This window comes from Cyanistes caeruleus, chromosome 19 (genome assembly GCF_971803275.1).
Source record: "Cyanistes caeruleus chromosome 19, bCyaCae1.hap1.1, whole genome shotgun sequence".
Taxonomy (NCBI): Eukaryota; Metazoa; Chordata; class Aves; order Passeriformes; family Paridae; genus Cyanistes; species Cyanistes caeruleus.
Window position 1 is genome coordinate 8,398,003 of NC_141719.1, and position 18,841 is coordinate 8,416,843.

Below are 18,841 nucleotides of genomic sequence, written 5' to 3' on the forward strand. Positions count from 1 at the left end.
TTTTTTTGGATGGATCTGGAAGAGTGAGAGTTTCTGGAGCAGACTTTTTCCGAGGCCGATCTTTGGGAACTGTTAGGAAATCAGGAGCATCTGTGGAGAGAGGAGTTGATGGAGCACTAGATGGAGCACTGCGGGTTGAGGAAGGCATGGAAATGTTAGAGATAGATATTGCCGGTGGGAAAATCCCAATCTTCTTGTTGGTAGCTTCCTGAGTGGCTCGTTCAAACTCTCGGACTTCATCCATTGTCATGTCTTCAATAAGAAGGAACGAAAGACAAAGGCATGTTAGAATAATTTCAAATAAGCATTTCATTAACTCAGTTAAACTACTTCCATCCAAATCCTAAATCAGGGAATGATTGCTTATCATGCATCTCATTAAGTGATTCTCCACATGAATGCCTCCCCATTGTAAGGCACTGACTGGAGCACAATGAGCACAATGTAAAAGAAACAAAGTTTTAAGTACATTAATCACGTACTAATGGTTCCTCTACCTGGGTCTGACTGAATAAAGATTGCTGCCTCAGTAATTGCTGGGAAAATCCAGCTATTCCACAGGCAACTGAAGAGTACATTTAGATACAGTCAGCAGGCAGCATTTTCAGCATTTTTCAGAACTCCAAACAAAATACAACTGAAAGGGGTTTTAAATTTTTCATTTAGATTACGAGCCCAAGTGGGCAAAGGGCTGTCACGGTTTGTTCACCTGCTGTAATTACCAAGGGATGGAAAATTCTCTCTCCTTCCATTGACTTGTACCTGCGGCTTCATGCACAGGACCGAGCTTGTTTTGCTTTTCCACTGATAATGCCTAAAGGATTCCCTGTCACTTGACAGAGCCACAGCATTCCCAACTTTCCATCCGGAACCTGCACTGAAACCCCGGTGGACAAGTGGCAAATCCAGGGCTCTCAGCTCGCTGCCAAAGGGGAGATGGGAGCCCTCGGGCATGGCCAGCCGCTGTGTCCTGAGGTGCCAGAGGTGTCCCACGAGAGGGCAGCGCGGTGCCAGCCCTGCAAAAGCTCCCCTGCAATCCGAGGGATGACATCTGCCACAAACTGGGGAGGTGAGCAGAAAATCAGCGAGGCTCTTCTGGAACCTGCTGCTCCATGCCTGCAGCGCCTGCAAGACGCCCACCGAGCCAACTGAAGGCAATGTTAAGATTTTTGCTGAATGTCAAGTTAAATTCATAAATTTGAAGTATTTCATTAGACCATTTATAGATTCTTTGAGCCACAAAAGCTCAAAAACCTAGAAATATAAAACCGGCAGTTTTTTATTCAATTAAGTCTCACATATTCGAGTGTCTGAGGCGCAGGACTGGCAGTGGGAATTACCAAACATTTGAAAAAATCCCTGTCCTTCAGGGCACTGATGCTTTTTAGCCCATCCCAGCTGCACACATGTGCAACCTTGGCTGTCAAAGCAGCTTTTTGTTGTGTTCCAACATCACATTAAATCAAAAGCGTGCATGGTGCCGGCTCCTCCTGCACCACATTCCAGGGACCTTTCCAGCCCACACTGGCGCTCATTAGGAGTGAGAAGGACTCACTTCAGATCTGACAGAAGTGCTGGCAATAAACAGATGGTCCCAGGGGAACTATACCTACTCGTGTTGGAGAAAGGTTTGAACCTGTTTTGCTGATTTACACTTTGTTTCACACCCTGGGACAGTGGGTGAGCATTTCTCCACTTGAAGTGTCCCAAATCCCCCTGAAACCACAAGGATTTTGATTGAGGAATTCTGTATGACATAAAAAGCTGTCTTGGACAAATGAAGGGAACAGGAAGGTTTCTTGGTGCACTGTCTTTGAAGTGAAGTCTTGCTGAGTGGAGCCTCCAAGACTCTTCATTTTCAATTCAGACATTAAACACTTCAATTGACTTTTACTTTTTAGCTTATATTTGCTTTAACTTCCTTCTGCTGTGATATGTGATATTTACATTGTACACTCAAGGAAAGAGTCCTTAAACTAAGCTAGAAAGACTCAGATTCACTTTTTCCTTTTCATTAATAACAACTTCTGTTCTGACCTCAATGACAATTTTTCCACATGGAGACTACAGGTGGCAGACTTCATTCAGAACCAAGTCCTGAAGTGTAGAGCCAAAATCCAAACTCATTCTTTACTAAGGAGTAACCTTGATGTCAGTGAAGCTGCTGTGTCACAACCACAAGAATTTCCTTCCCAGGGACTACACAGACAAGATCTCCTCAGGCTGGGGATGGCTGGCACTGAGCAAAAGCCAAGGAAAGACTTGAAACACTTCAAGCCTTGCCCCACAATGACAGCATGACTAAAGCCAGCACTGAGTTCCACAGCACCATTAGCAGAAATAAAGGAATAATGACATTTCAGGAGCAAAGGCCACTGCATCTTCTCTATATGCAGAGAGTATCAATCTCTAATTTTAGGCCTCTACTTGTGGGGCCCAAATTAGGTGATGAAGTACTTTATGAAATCTCCAGAATTTGAGTCAGAGAACCTACAGAGAAATCTGCCCTTCTCCACAAACCACTGTAACATGTTTCTGAAAATACTTCCCACCTTGTTGGTAGCTAATCAATGATGGTGACATTAAAGTTACCTTGAAAAGATTGAATAACTCATTAGATTTTTTTCCTGGTGAAACAAAGAATTTTGTGAGTCCCATGGAAGTTTTCCACTCCCCATGTTCTTGGCTTTTTGACTGGACCACTGTGAACTCCTACATTTTTTAACTATTCAAAGAATAGAAAGTAAAAATCTTCTTTAACTTCCTCTTTATGCATCCAACTGAAATTTGAGTGTTGTGTTTTCCTGGAAGCCAGGGAGCTGTATATGAACCCAACCCCACCCTCCCTTACATAACTGGCAGGGTTACAGTGCAAACCAAAGGCAGGATTGCACTTCATGGAGAAAGATTCTGTTCTCATGGAAGCAAAATCTCCCCAAAATTCCACGGACTGATCGACAATTGGTTCCTCTTTTCTGGTCTGTGCAGGTGTATTGGCTGAGGATGAGCAATATGTTTTAAAAATTGACATACTCTTGCTTTGGCATGGCTCTCTATTTCATCCACAGTAGATGAATGTTGGTTGCAAACTTTAATGTTGGTTTTTTCATGCATATTTTTCTCGTATTCTCGAACATCATCCATAGTCATATCTGTAAAAAGTCCAAAATTGTTGGCATTTTCCATTGATTCAGTGCAAACTTTTTTTTTTTCCCCCTAAGGAGAAGGTTCTAGGAACACGAAGTCTTTCAGCATAAGCCAACTAAGGATTTTTTAAAAAGCAAGGAGCAACTAGCTTTATGAAAATTGCCTCATAAAGGTAGTTGTGTCAGCCAAGGAAGGTGCGAGGTTAAGTCAAAGGGAGTCAGAGAACAGGAAGGAGTGGAAATTGTTTAGGAGTATCTGTGTAATGTAAGGTAGGCAGGAAGTACTGAAGTGCAGGCCTTGGCAAAGGCCAAGATCTTCTAAAGAGATTTTAGAAGATCCTTTGGAATAAAGGATAGATACAGAAATATTATAAATATTTACTTACCTTTCCAGCACTTGCAAAAAGAGTTTTTGTTAACTTTGCATTGTACATCTCATAACCAGCAAAACCCTTAGTGTTAGAGCCCACACCAGTTTAGATTCCAGAAACTAACAATTAAACTGGTTAGTGAATTAATAGTGACTATGTTAATGGTTGTGTAGCCTCGAGCAATTGAATGAATGATGAAAATTAGAAATATCCCACAAATGAGGCTGATCCCCCCAGCAGGATCACTGAGCACTGCCCAGCCTGGCTGGGCGTGTCCACCCAGCACAGCCTGTCAGGTGCTGTGGAACACCAGGCAATGGTTAACACCTTTAACAGGATTTGTCATCAACCACAACTCCAGCAAAAACATAAAGTATCCAAAAAAGTGACCTGTGACTCTCCTGAGTATTCCCATGCTTTCCATAAATCCACTGGGGAGTGAGGAGTCAGAACAGGAGCAGTCAGAGTTTGGTCTGTTCTTTACTTTGGTAACTTCAGAGCCTTGTAAAAACAGCCATCAACTTTGTACTCAACACACTGAAGAGTATTTTATTAGCACAGTCTGCTTGCAAATGGGTGCCCCTTTGGCCATGCACTGTGATCTGCTCTTGAGGCTGCCATTTTCCTCAAGTTTACAACGTGCCACTGGAATTTGGGAATTCTTGTATCACCCCACTCCTTGTTCTGTGCTGGGAGGCTCCTGCTACATTTTATGAGGCAGCTTTTAAGGCAAGATACAGCTTCAGCTGTTGTAGTGGCAGCACAATGTCATAATTCATCAGTAAAAGGAAATGCAGTCTAAAATTTTGATTAAAAGGAAACATGGAATACCCCTAACTCGTACTCTTTCAGTCTTTTACTGTTATCTGGAATGAGAAACAAGCTCAGAAGCTGTGTCAGTAGCATGCTGGGATGCACTTTGCCAAGCAGAGAACATGCTCTTTATTAGTAAGTAACACTGAGAAAATAGAATTTCTTAATAATAAGGCTAAATACAGTTTAGTAAATTAAATGACAAAACATATTCATACTTACAGGGTCAGCAACAGCAACCAGATATTAACGTAACACATTGTTTATCACACTGATTATTTGGTTCAGTTTAGCTATCATCATCTCCAGGTCTTCCTCAAACTTCCATTTTAAAAGAGGTTAATAGACATTTAAAAATTATAATTTTGAAGCTAGATTATTTTATCTATCTTATTAAGCCCAGTTTTTTTAGATTTTGTACTTAGGCTGATAATTAAACTCTTAAAAATTCATTATATTAATTAGTAAAAAGGTTCACTGACAATAAAAATCCACAAGACAATTGTGTATCACAATATTTCATTTGTGGAAAGAGTATTTTTGATAGGGAGATTTCAGACTTAGGAGGGGAAAATCTACAGTGAAGCATTTTTGAGCTAAACCTATTTTGTATGTTTAACTTCATGGCAATTCATTTGTTTCATTATCAGTAACTCTGCTAAAGTGCAGCTGACACTTTGCTCCTCAGTAACATTCTCCATCTCTCACTCCATGGATATTTTGGGTAGACTAGGAGCAAATTTATGGGCTCAATTTTTACATGAAGTCAGGCTGTTTTATTTAAAGTTACCAGTTTCCCTGACTTGGTACAGGAAAAAGAATGGATTGCACTATTTCAGGTAAAATAAGAAACAAATCTAAAATAAAAAAAAAATAAAATAGCTCTGAAGAATTCTCTCACTGGATATAAAATTCTCTTACTAGTTTACAGCTATTCAAATAGAAAAAGGTATTTTTAGCAGTTTCAGTATTTTTATGACCATTACAGCACAAGATTTTCATGCAGTATTAAATTTATAAGAATACTGTGATTTCAAAAGCAATTTTTTCTCCATTTCCAAACAATGAGCCCGTGGTTAAATTCCAGTGCAGGGCTGTGACACCTCTGAGATGTGTCTGCAGCAGTGACTGTTCCTGAGCAATGCACAATGGCTCTGAGCTCTGACGACAGAGGTGTTCCTCACCCACCAAATGCCCAAATTGGTGTTTCCTGAAGCTTGAGGAGGGCCTTAATGAGCATTCTAAATCCATTGCCAGATTCCCATGATACGTTACAGGCCTGTCTCAGAGCCTGTTTCAAGAACAGCTGTGATTATTCTGTCCTACAGAAAATGCATGTAAAAGGTACAAACCCAGTGAGCTGTTTCTAGACAATGGGATTGGCTGGTTTGCCATTCAGATTGCTTTGTCCTGCTGGAAGTGCCCCTATTCCCACAGCTCGCTCATGCATTCCCAACACTTTTTGGAATCATAACAATCCATATCAATAGTTTAAACTTTCCTTAAAAGCTGGCAATGTGTTGAATCAGAGGCCTTAGGAAGTCTGCAGTATGGAAATGGCTGCAAGTTAAGGCAGCCTTAAGAAAAAGCTTTCTTTAAACCTGCATGAGGTTCTTCATACAGATGACTCCTGCACTGGTGCAGGTCCACTTCATGCTGGGATGGAAAGGCATCCCTGGGTTCTGCCTGCTGCCTAAATCCAGCATCCCTGGAAGTGTCCAAGGCCAGGCTGGATGGGGCTTGGGGCAACCAAGCTGTGCCTGCCCAGGGAAGTGGGTGGGAGGAGATGATGTTTAACATGGTTCCATCTCCTCCCTTAACAACTCAGACTAGGACCTGATGATCCATGAAATCAAATGGAAACCTGCTGTCAATTGTCTCAGGGTTTGCAGCAGCCCTTTGAAAGGGGCTGTCTCTGGAGGACACTCACCATACCACTCATCCACCCAGGCAAACGCCTGCCGGTGACCGATAAGGAGGATGTCTCTGACCACCTGCAAACAAGGAAAGGGTTAAAGGCCTCAGCAGCAACAAAACATCTCATCTGTGTCTTTCAACAGGATTCAAAGTGAAAAACCCTCTGACAGTTTTGTGTCTAAAGAGCCCTGCTGGCTGTAAAGGCTTCTAGTCCAGCTTCCCACTGCAAGTGTGTCTGTTGCCAACTCTGAATCATGGCTTTGACTAGCACGGGAATCCATTTGGGAATGTGACATATCTGGAAATACAGATTCCACTAATCTTTGGCCAGTTAGACATTCTGGATCTCTTATTCTCCCTCCTGTTTTTCAAAGGTCAATACTATGAAAAATTGTATCACATTGTAGTTATGCTATTTATCAACTGATTTTTTCATAGATTGACTGGAAAACTTTCCCACTATCTCTTCCTAAAGAATTCTTCACCTCACTTGCTATGTGTATGGGACCCCTGTATACTCAGAAATACTTCAGCTCATATATTGGTCACAGCACTGATAATGTTGTTGATAGTTTTTCTCAACCTTAGGCCTGAGCAGCTCCAGGCTGTGTCACGTCTGTACCCAGAGTGAAGCCCTGGGCTCTGCTCCAGCTCCTTCAGACCTTGTGAGAGGTCTGAGCAGACTGGGCCGAGCTCCCAGGCTTCTCCACAGCCGTAGCCACATTCCTGGGAGTGCTTGAGTTCTGCTTATGTGAAGGATAAGAAACAGCTCCTGTTTCACTGACCTTGTGTACAAATTGCTCTACTCTGGTTTGAAGTCCCCAGACTTCAAATTTCACAGTCACAAGTTTGTAGGAACACATAATTGGCTGATGGGTCTCTCTCCAGCCTTCTTTCAATTGGCCTCTCCCAGTTTTCTGTGACTTGAAGTATTTGGGATCCTGCAAAACAAAGAAAACATACAGGAAAATTCAGGAGGGGAAGTTGTGTTTGTCAGTTTGCTGAAGGAAAAGTTTTGGTAAGACACAAAACATGCTAATAAACATTATGAAAAAGTAATAGAAATTTACTTTAAAAATAAACTAGGATATCCTAAAATCCAAGCCTGGCAGTGAATCAATGGCAGCATATTCTTGGAGATGCATTGACAGTCATATCATCCAGGACATTTTCTGCTTTAAGAAGATCTGTTATTGCAAGTCATTACAGCGCAGTGCATTCCAAGGGTTATTTATGGCCTTTGGGAAAAAAAAAAAAGTGGCTTCTTCAGAGCCTGTTTTTCCACTGCCCCTTGGTGTGAACTGCTTGTACTTTCCACCCGTGCCTGTCTCCTGAAATCGTGTCCAGTTGGAGCTCTGACACTTCAACACCGACCCTGACAATGCCATTTTCAGTTTTAAGTGAACTTGTCCATCCTAAGCTAAGTAGGAAACTCCTGCAGTTTATCCATCTCTGGTTATAACTGAGTTATGAGCAAACACTGAGTAATCCCAATTCTGCTTCTCTTTCAGGAACTGGGAAATCAAAGGAACTACAACATTGAAATTACAATATAATTTCATAAAACCATTAAAGGTATTAGTTAATTTTTGTAAAATTTACTTTCATCTGTACAAGACACAGTTTTATCTATGAAAGTGCTATTTTCCATATTGGTAAAATTCTATTTCCCTTTATGTCCAATCCTGCTAATTATATCTTGTAAATAGAAATAATTTATGGTTAAGCACTGATTGTCAGAACTTAAAAATTATGTCATTTCAGAAAATTCATAGTGAAGCCTCTAAAATCCGTCCTGAAGAGTAACCAGCAGTGCTCAGCTGTGTTCTTTCTCCAGTGCTGAGGTCTGGGAAGATCCTTTGTTAAAAAAGCAGTTAAACATGTACTTAAATTATGCATTAAATGGATGACAATCAGGAGAAAAAAACACAAAAAATGATAACTAGTCTGATCTTCATTTTGCTTCATTCAGTGTGAGCTTATGTATCACCAGCATGCATTTTTCCTACTGTTTAGTTATGTCTTGACTTCTGGCTTTATCCTAAACTGAAGCTCTGTCATTAAAGCTTCTCTGCAAAGTTCTAATGAGGTGATAGTCTTTCCTCCCTGTGAAAGTCACTGCTTTTATTGCTGACACAGGCTTTGCAAAGGGGAGACTTTGAGCTCGCAGTATAATAAGGTTTCAATGTTAAATCACCATAAAAACAGTTCAGCATCACCATTTATCAGAGCAACACCCCCCTGTACAGCACAGCTCATGGTCACAGGCTGCTGCCAATCTTCTCACCCAACAAAGCTCAAGCACAGATGGATCTACACATTTTCTGGTTGAAAGAGTTGTTTAATAATTGATCATTGCCTGAAGCAATCAATATAATGATAATACCAATAAAAAGAAAAAAGGGAAGAATACATAGTATTCAGAAAGATGTAACATTCTAGTTGGATGTTCCTTAAAAAAAGAAATCATTGCAGAAAATATGATTTCAAATATGCCTGCAAAATATTCTAGTGTGAAATAAGAATCTCTAAAAAGGAAAATCGTTTCCTGTAAGGCAGGGTCTGCTATTTCTTACACAAACACACAGTGCTGGTGTGATGGAGCCATTGCCTTGATTCACCATTTCAGATACACACTTTAATAATTCTGAGTGTTGTACTTTACAATCTTTCAGAGATAACCAGATCTATAATGGAATAAGTTCAGTGCAGTCCAAAGAGATTTAATGTAATCAATTTGAGTCAGTATCAAGTATCAAGAAATTCTAACCAAAAATGAAATAATGAAAAACTGCCCTGCATCACTGCTTGGCTCAGTTTTATGAGTTGAGTCTGGTTTGGTTTGGTGAGTTTAACCCAGCAGACAAGGGGACACAGAGTGGGAATCACTCTGAACTTGGCAAATCACCCACCAACTGCAATGCATCTGATCCATGACAACTCCCAGGTGCAAATTACCTTAACAGCAGCCAGAAATGGCACCTGTGCATCCCTAATCCTGTCCCTTTTTCTTGAAGGACATAAGGATTAATCACAAATTGGCTGGAGAGCTCAAGGGGAAGAGCCAGCTGAGGATGGGTGGCTCGGGCAACTCACATCAAACAGCTCTTAGGGAAATTCCTGCCTCTCTGGAAACATTAACATACTGATACTATAAAACTACAGACTGATGAATGGAAGCCAGACCTCAGAGGAACAGATTTCCAGCCTGCTGTATGAAAGATCAAGGTGTTAAAGACTTTCCTGAGTGCTTGCTCAGGAAGCTCAAAGAGAGCTGAGACTCAAAGAGCTGGCATGAGAGCCAAGTAGGGGGATGTAAGGCACACTGTGACATTGGGCAAAGTCAACTTGAGAATTCGATGTCTGAGCCAGCAACTCAAAGGGCACAAATGTTTGACAGAGGTGAACTGTTGTAAGGAAAACTAATATCCCTGGGCTTTAACCCAGCTGCTAAAAAATTACATGTTTAACTACATCATGACTGTTTTAGAAATACACAAATTCTGTCTCAGCAATTGTTTGTGCTATGGATCATACAAGGATGCCTTTAGGGGAAGAATCTCTACATTCACCACTGTATTTTTACACCTTTCCCAGGCCTCTGCTATGGACCATAGCCATGCCAGAGGGACTTTGGTGGGACCAGGACTACTCATCTTTTGCTCTTCAATGCCTGATCCAAAGCCTACTATAATTAATGAGAACTTGGACAAGAATGATTTTATGTGCCTAACTCATGGGTTCAAGTTGCCACAGTAAGACTCACAACCTGGAATTCTGAAGCAGGGCTGATAATTTTCCATTAAAAGCAAGTGGAAATGATACTGGTACCCAGCACTGCTTCTCTCAGCAGCACTTGAGGCACACATACTTGAAGCTTTTCTTCCTGTGACCAGAAACTGGGCAAGCTGAACTTTGCTCTATCCCCACTTTCATTTTACTATTTAGATAATTAATTTTGTGTGTTCCTTATTTTTGCTTTTAGACACCCATGCCTTTCTTCCTAGAGAAGGCATCATCCAAAGAATACCGTGTCTATTCACTATTTTCCCCTTGATTTATCCACTGACAAAATCCTCAATCTGTTTTAAATGTAATGGCATAGCTAAAATCTTTTTGTTTAAATAACCTTCTTGTCCTTTTATCAGACACAATTTATTAGGAAAGCCCATCTGGCAAATCCTTTTGCTAGAGGAGCAAAACCTACTCTGTATTTGCAATACATTATTGCCAGGTGCAGAGTGATTTAAAAATAGCACTTCTGCCAACAGAGCAGAAACATCATAACCCGTGAGCTGGTCTTAGTTGAGAATAAAATGTAAAATTACAATGAAATAAAAGCCTCTGTATGTGGGATATGGATTCAAACATAGCACTCTCCCAGGGTTTATTACTTAGACCACGAGTCAATGTGGTTATTGATGGAGTCTATTATTTACCATTTAGCATTTATTTACTTAACTTTCCTCGCGGACGTCACGGGCATCGGACACGGAATGGCAACACCCTTTCCAGGAAGCAAACAGCACTGGGTTGTTGCAATGCCTCTTCACAATTAATTCTGAGCTGTTACTTTGTACTCAGAGTTAAATAATGAAATGCATTTGTTGTTTACAGAAAACCTCCAAATCTGCCTGGCACACTTGCCCTCAGCTCTGCCGCGGTACCAGGCCTGACTGGAAGCTGCCACTGCACCCTGGAGCTGGCAGCACCTCCCTGTGTGTGCTGGGAGCCTGCATGGGACACCTTGGCAGCCTTGTCACCCTTCTGTCTCCCCTTGCTGCTTGTGTGGCCATTCCAGCACGGGCAAAGGTCCCCAGGCTGAAGCTGCTGCCAGAGGTGAAAGTGCACCCTGCTCGTGCCACACATCCTGTTCTCTCCCTGGAAGTACCCAGATGTCCCTGAAACAGATCCTTCCTTTGTTTTCATGCCTGAATTAATTTTTTCAGACTCCTATGGCAATATCATGGTGCTTTTGAAGTGCAATAATTTTTCCCTCTTTATGCTGAAGACCATTTTGTTTGATCTTGAATTTCAGAACCAATCATGAGTTTAATACCTGTCATCTGGCATATCAGCATCAGCTGTAGTTGCTAGGTTTTGGATTTCAGCTTTTATAGCCAGGGCTCAGGAAAGATTTATTGATGTAAAGATGCTACCATAGACATTTATGTGGAGTAATTTTTTAAGGACTTTTAAAAGAATTTCCATTAAAGGGTATTTTCTGGAAGATCCAGCTAAATACTTAAGAACTGCAAATATTGGGACAGTTCTGAGGTGTTAAAATTTGATAATCCAGCCAGCCTTTATGTAAACTCACACACCAAGCAAGTAAGAAAAAGGAAATGTTCATACTTTTCATATCTTTCAATGAACTCCTGTGCTGACACAGTGCCCACACTCACTTGGGGGCTGAGGCAGCTGGATTATTTCAGCTACCATCATTTAGTGCTGTGACAGAGGTTTTCTTACTTGGAAAGCACTTGGACAGGCTTAAGGAGGACCTATCACAGAGCAGCTGTGCTAAAGGAGAAAAGCCAGCAATGGAAGAAGAAAACTGCAGCAGCTGCATGGAATCTGCTTAAAAGCAGCCTGAAGAGTTTATTCCATTTGTCCAGCTCTCTGTTACTTTTTTATAAACAGGAAATGAAACATTGTCAATTCTGAGAACTTGAATATGTTTGCACTGAACATTTTGCTCAGTAGCTCACAGCTATGGTAAATGTTTCATTTCATGAATGATTCACTGGAGGCCCTCACTCCTCATCTTAGCTAAGCTTTGTTCTTTTCTATGTTTCAGACAAATATATCTGTCTATATAGCTGGTGATACATATTCATCGATGCTAAAGTCACAAGGAAATGACTTCACAAGATGTACTCTTACCTGGCTGGTACATTCTCTGCACAGAAATACAAAATTCTGTACTCTATGCAATATGTACATCCAGGTTTGGAAACACCTGTGGCTCCTTACAGACAAACAGGTAAACTTGTTAGCTGGGATCTAGAATCAACCTTTCTCCATTTGGAACCTCATGTTTAAAGTTATTAGAACATAAAGGCTTAGACCCATGCTTCTAAAAAGCCTTTTATTTAAGATGTGGCTGCTTTACAGGGGTTTGTAGATGGTCATCAAGTTAAAGGGAGGTCACCTCCTTTGGGATACCTGAATTGCTGCAGTTTCACCTCCTCCAGCCTTCCGCAAAGGCAGAAATCAGCTCAGCCCCACGATAGAACTGGACTCTGTGTTTGTAATAGCTCACAAAACTGTCTTCTGATTCTCTATTGCCTGGTGATTTCAATCCTCAATGCCAGATAAGCCCTTCATCCTCAAAGGAATCCAAATCACTTGGATGATTCTGTTCAAGCCATCCCTCAGTATTACTTGTAGAGGTTCCCTTAAAGTGTCCTGCAATGAAGCAACAGCTCTCCTTAAGCCTCTAGGTAACTGGATTCTTCACTTTTCAATTTTAGTTAATATTTAGAAGGAGAGAAAAGCAAATATGCACCAAGTTGAATTCAATCATTTTCCCTTCAGCCAGGACATTTTCGTGGAACACATTTCCTCTCTCAGCACCAGTGAGAATGAGCTGTTCAATTCAAATGGAATATTATACATACAAGGATTATTTATACATTTTGTCTTTTTATGTGTGAATCACTATTATGGAAATGAAAATGGAATCTGTTTTTAGGATTCATGTCAGGACAACTGAAAAACTACTTTTTAGATCACAGGTGGGAGGACACAGTGGCTTTGTCCTTCTACCATCAGGCTCAGAAGTCCCAGCACAGAGCATGCAGAGGAAGCAGTGTGTGAAGGCCTTTAATTATTTAACCCACTTGCTAGTATGCAGTATTACAGCTAAATAATGACATTTGCTGTTAAATCTGAAGTATATTTTTAATTGAAGAGGAATGTGCTTTAGTCAGGATATACAGAAAATAAAAGCTTATTTCTAGAAGCTGCCAAAGACGCTGACCCTGATAAAGAATTTGCTTTATTTTAAGCCTGTGAAAGAGCCACTGAAATGAAGAGATTACTGACATGCCTGAAGTTAAAATTGTTCTCATTGGTCTTTTTGGATGGGAGTCAGAACATTTATCCTGTGGGATCTAATTGTTAAATCCTGAGGATTGCACTTCACTTTTAATCTTTAAACTTAGTATCAGTTCAGATTACATAATTTAAAAGCAGACAAATTGTTGTTATTAGTGCAACTAAAATACCTTTCAAAAGCTTACACTAACTGGGTTTATCTGAAGCTGCTATTTGGGAAACACAAACCCTTTCTCATTTGCATAGAATTATTGTTCTGGTTGAAAACAGATGGAAATTACATTTATGAACATTAGAAATCTTTTTATAGTCTCTAAATTATGTAAGAGGCCACATCAGAAATGGAAATTTGGCTTCATGTTTGTCATATGGTAACATAAAAACAGCATAGTTTGTAAATTTTGGAAGATCCAGTATTTTCAACTATTATTAATTCACTACCAATTATGGCATGTGCACAGTTAAATACAAAAGGTGTTCTTACTGCTCTGTATGAATTCTGAAACAGAATTTGATAGTCAACAGAAAAATCTTCCATCAGTACAGAAAAAAAACAACAGATGCTGGGCTATTTTTGTTGTTTAAACCCATATAAAATTCCATTTTGTCTCGAATCAGGTCTTCAGATTTGTCTTTGAAATAGCAACACAAAGACCCTGAAATGCTTTTCTCCTTTAAGATGAGCCTGTTCTTCTGTACCAGGAGATTAATCATAGGGAAATTATGCTTAATAGTTGGCTAATAAAATGAGCAGGAAAGTTGCAAAACTGGTTTTCACCTTTGTGTTTACAATTTCTGAAGTGAAGAGATTGAGATGAAAAACCTCACAGGATTTCTTTAAAGAACAGTCAAATGCTGACCCATTCCATTAGCAGCTCATTCCTAAATGGAGCCAGAAGCCGTGGAGCTCAGATAAGATGATGGGACCAATAAGCTGTTTCATGAGGTGTTATATAATTTTTGGTACTAAACAGATGGGTTTCATTATCTAAGAAAAGTAATAAAATTACTTTTCATTCTACTGTAGGCTCAGTTTTGGTTTATGACCTGTACATAACATTCAAAATAGGATCTATATAAATGGAAGATAACAAGTACTCCACTTTTTTAGTCCGAAAATCATGTCTCCTATAGTATAGAAATATATTCCTTGGCAAGTCCTCACTTTCTATCCTAAAAATGATTATGTAGTCTCGTTTTAGATAGTTAAACAGCTGCCATACTCACTGCCAGCTATGAATATAGACTTGGCTCCAGAGGCAAATCATATCTCCAAAATTAAATGCGAGCATAGATCCGATCATTCCTCTCTAGCTGCTTGTTGTGAACCATCATTTATCAACTCTGAGATTAAAACATTGAGACCTCATCTTCATTTGCATGGTGGCTGCTGATTTCAAGCAGTGAATTGCATTGACCTAGAAGAAGCATGCTCTTCAGAGATGTGCTCCATCAAATATACATGGGAGCAATTTCTGAGGGAATTTTCACAGTGACTCTGCCTGCTGCCATTGATGCTTTTTGGCAGATCTGCTGCAGTCTGCAGTGTGCTTCAGTCCCTCTTGGTCTTGTGTCATTGTTCCCTTCATGCAATTGTGCACCAGCCCCTTGTCACTGCAGCACATCTGTCCTTTGCTGGGCTTGAGCACTTTGCAGGACTCACTGATCAGGGTGGGATGTAAGTAAGGACAGCAGGGGTGTTCAAAAGTGCTCAGATCTGCAAACTCTTCACTGAGCTTCATGATGCAAAGGAAAGGCCTTTTTTAGTTTGGACTAATTCAGCTGAATACCAAAGGTCTGGTACAGGATGTGTTCTGATAAGGGTAGGAAAGCATTTCAAAGAATCATCTGCAAGAAAAAGTGTCAGGCAATCTAGACAGAGAGGCTGTTGTCTGCTTCTCCTCTGACCAAATGCTCTTGAAATATTACTGACCAGCAAGATTTTGTACAAAAATAAAATGGTTCTGATTCCTATCCAGGCTCTTCTAAAGCCTCTTACCTTCCCTTCCTCACCTCATTTCACAGCCAAGTTGCCTCTTACCTCTGATTCCTTGTAATAGCGCTCGGGAATCTCATCGCTGGCAATATCAATAAAGCAGACTTCTCGCTCCAGATCTTTAGCTTCTTTGTCAAAAATCTGCAAGAGTTAAAGAAATTCAAGGCTGTTACAGAACAACACCCTCAAAAAATCCACCTGGAATAACCGTTACAAGCAGTTTAAATGCCTTGTAATGTAACAGAATGTATTTTAGGCTTGTGCCTGAACAGCTTTGTGTAAAATACTTGAGTTTTTGCAGGAACACTGTCACATTCTCCACCCTACCATTCACATCGTGTTCAGCACTTCCTGCTCCCACTGCTGTTCTTCCTTGGATTTTTTTGGAATGAAGACTTTGATTACAAACAGTAAAGTCAACAATTTGGATTGGTTTTATTGTGCTCTCCAATCTTTGTACTAGAGTCTGTCACTGTGTAAAAAACCCGACTCTCTGGACTCAGGATGTTTTCACCCTCTAAGGACTACAGCAGTGTGCACATATTTGCTGGGAACAGTCAGTCTGACTTCTTGCTACACTGAGAATCAAAATTTTGGTTGAACTGCCTCAGTGGGAGCTGCAAACTTCTCCAACCCATCCATGCACACACATTTCAATCCTTTAGGACCATGTTTGAGACAGCAAGCCTCCTGTTCTATGCAAGGCGAATGATGGAGATATTTTGAAAATCCAGGTCATTTGCAGCTGCAGCACAGTATCCTTCTGTGCCTGTGTCCATAATTTAATTATTTAGGCATCTCAGTGACCCATGTGACTTACACTGTGTCTGCAATACATTTCCCTCATGATTCTGAGACCTGGAAACAGCACCAAGCTAAAAGGCTACCATGAATTAGTGCCATGAAATTCAGGGAACTTGTGCATCCACTGTCAGGATCAGTAATAAGCTCACAATGTGCTTTCTCCTTTGGGGCACAATGTTCTACAGCTGACATTTCCAGGAAGCAAAAATATATTTATTTTTTAAAAAAAATATATGCAGTGAATGCTCTCTTGATTTAATTAAAATCTAGAGGAACAGTTAAAAATACAAAATGCCAGCAACTCTTTAGTAACAGAAATGCTACTTCATTATTTCTGAAAGCATTGGGGCTTCCCATTTAAAGCATTCAAGAAGAGCAATGGACTCTGGTGAACACAGGAACCAGCTGGTAGGAAGAACATTGCTCAGGAAATCATCTTTCAAATACAGGAAAAGCTGAAGTTTTACTCTACAATTTTAACTTGTCTTGGTAGTGAATAAAACAGGCAGCAGTGAATGCTCACTGAGCTGGATGTAACATATTTGTGCAAACTGCACAAGAACTGAGAAACTCCAACCTGGTTTTATTTCTATTATTATCCTTCTCCAATTGTTGTTATGCAAAAAATTATATTGATTATTTGAACAAATAGGAACTGGGAAGCCCTTCTCCTGTAGTGCTCCTTCTCTGCATTGGGCACATTGATGTAAATCACTTCTGTGTTTAGGTATAGAATCCAGGTCGCCTTTTATGAGCTTCCTCGCTTGCTTTCTTCCTAAACAAATTCAGAAATATAGAGCAGCCCCTGATGAAATCAGTTGAACTATTTCCAGAACAAGATGTATTTCACCATAATCTCTCTAAAATAATGTAAATTGCACTTAAATGGACATTACTAGGTCAGCTGAAGCTTTGAATCTGTCCATGGTTTAGGTTCAAGCCCCATAAATTCAAGCACATGCAAATCTCTGCCCATTTGCAAGGACTTTAATGGAGGTTATTACCCAGTATCTTATCTAAAGAAATGTGCCCTGCTCTGTCCCAGGCTTGATCCACATATTTCACCTCATATGAAAATAGTTCTGAATTCCTTTTCTCTCTTTAACATTCTGTGATGGGAGTGGGGATGACAGATGCCTTTGCCAATCTGTCAAAACCAGGAGGAATTTTTCAACCATTTCAACGATGCCTTATTTGCTGCCGAGGCTGTCTCTGACCATTTCCTTTATTCCAGAAGTTTGCTGAATGACATTCTCACTTCCCTTTGCCAGCAGAACTTGTTGTCTAATCATTTATGCTTCTCCCTTTCTCAGATTGTCCTCACAAGATTTGCAGCTAGAGATTTAATCTTCTCATTCTATCAGCAGTTGAAAATAAGAAGTCATTAGAGAACAAGACTGATTTTAGCTCTAATTCTCTTATTGCCTCTCCTAGCTACAGAATCTTGGATTGCCTGAAAGCCTGTAGGGAGGATGGGTTTATTGTGGTTGGGATCAAAGGGACCAAAGAAACTTAAAAGTTTTAAAGGAAAAGATTAAAGGCCACAAAAAGAAGCATAAGGCTCCCAATCTGTGCAACTCTATTTGCAAATGTGCAGAAACTGATTGGTGAGAACAATCTGTATCCTTAAGAAGATGATGTAGAAAGACAGAATATTAAATATTATATTGGAAAGAACTGGACAGGCTTTACATTTGGAAGCCAAGAAATTAATAGAGATTAAAATATACAATCAAATGGAAAACATTCTGACTGAAGTGGCCTTTTTGCCATGGGTTTTGGTTTTATTTTGGAAGGAGTAACATGACAGCTTTTTTACAACAAACATTTATATACTTCCCCTTCCTAAGAGGAATGAAAACTCAGCATGATTTAGACTACATCACCCACAGAATGACAGAAAGTGGGAGAAAGGTTTCAACTGGGTCTTCTTTATGACTGTCAGTGGTTTCTTTTGGTGAAAACTGAAAAAACAAAAAAACAACCCCAAACCCCCCAAAACAACCAACCAACCAAGTCAAAACCAACCAATCAACCAACCAGAAACCGAAAGTACACAAAACACCTCCAGGCAGGTGATTCCAGAACCTCAGGAAAGACAGCTCATACAGGATACTGCAGAAATGTAAGTCCTGGTGAAATTTAGATTTCATTCCTTTGTTTCCCTTCTGCCCTACAAGGACATGTCCTGGCACATGCTTTGCTAGTGACTTCCCTTCTTCTGGCAGCCACAGTCAGAACAGAAAGTCAGGTTAGGTTATGATAGAAAATTTAATATCCTCTTTTCTTCAAGCATTTTTTCCTTTTTTTTTTTTTCCTTTTTTTTTCCTTCTATTTTCTGGCTAAGTTGCTGCTTCAATTTTAATCAGATGTAGTTAATTTAAAATGTAACTTTTATGGCCAATCTCCACAGCTAATCTGGACTGGCTATAAACAGCATAATGCCAGTTTCTGCTGAATGCATTGATTCCATCCACACTGGCAAACTCCTCACTCATCTGCACCTCCAGGACTCCAAGGGTCACATCTGTGCCTCTGGCTTGGCTTTGTTTCATAATACATGATTCTCTCTTGTGATGTTTGTTTTCCATCTTCAAGAGCAAAGGAACCATCCAAGGGATTTTCAGTTGGAAAGGTGTTTGGCTCTGTCATTACTACAAAATGCCTTTTTTTCCCAGCCTAAACACGAGGAGTTTGTGGTCAGAAGGCTGTAAAGAGACAGCTAATTCATG

General features: G+C 40.2%; 1 protein-coding gene across 1 annotated transcript in view; it reads right to left on the bottom strand.

Moving 5' to 3' along the window:
• PITPNC1 (phosphatidylinositol transfer protein cytoplasmic 1) overlaps positions 1–18,841 on the bottom strand; it is a 76,830-nt gene that overhangs the window by 3,929 nt on the left and 54,060 nt on the right. The window contains 4 exon segments of the mRNA XM_023938815.2: positions 1–252; positions 6,261–6,324; positions 7,033–7,188; positions 15,351–15,446. Coding sequence (XP_023794583.2) covers positions 1–252; positions 6,261–6,324; positions 7,033–7,188; positions 15,351–15,446 — 568 coding nt within the window.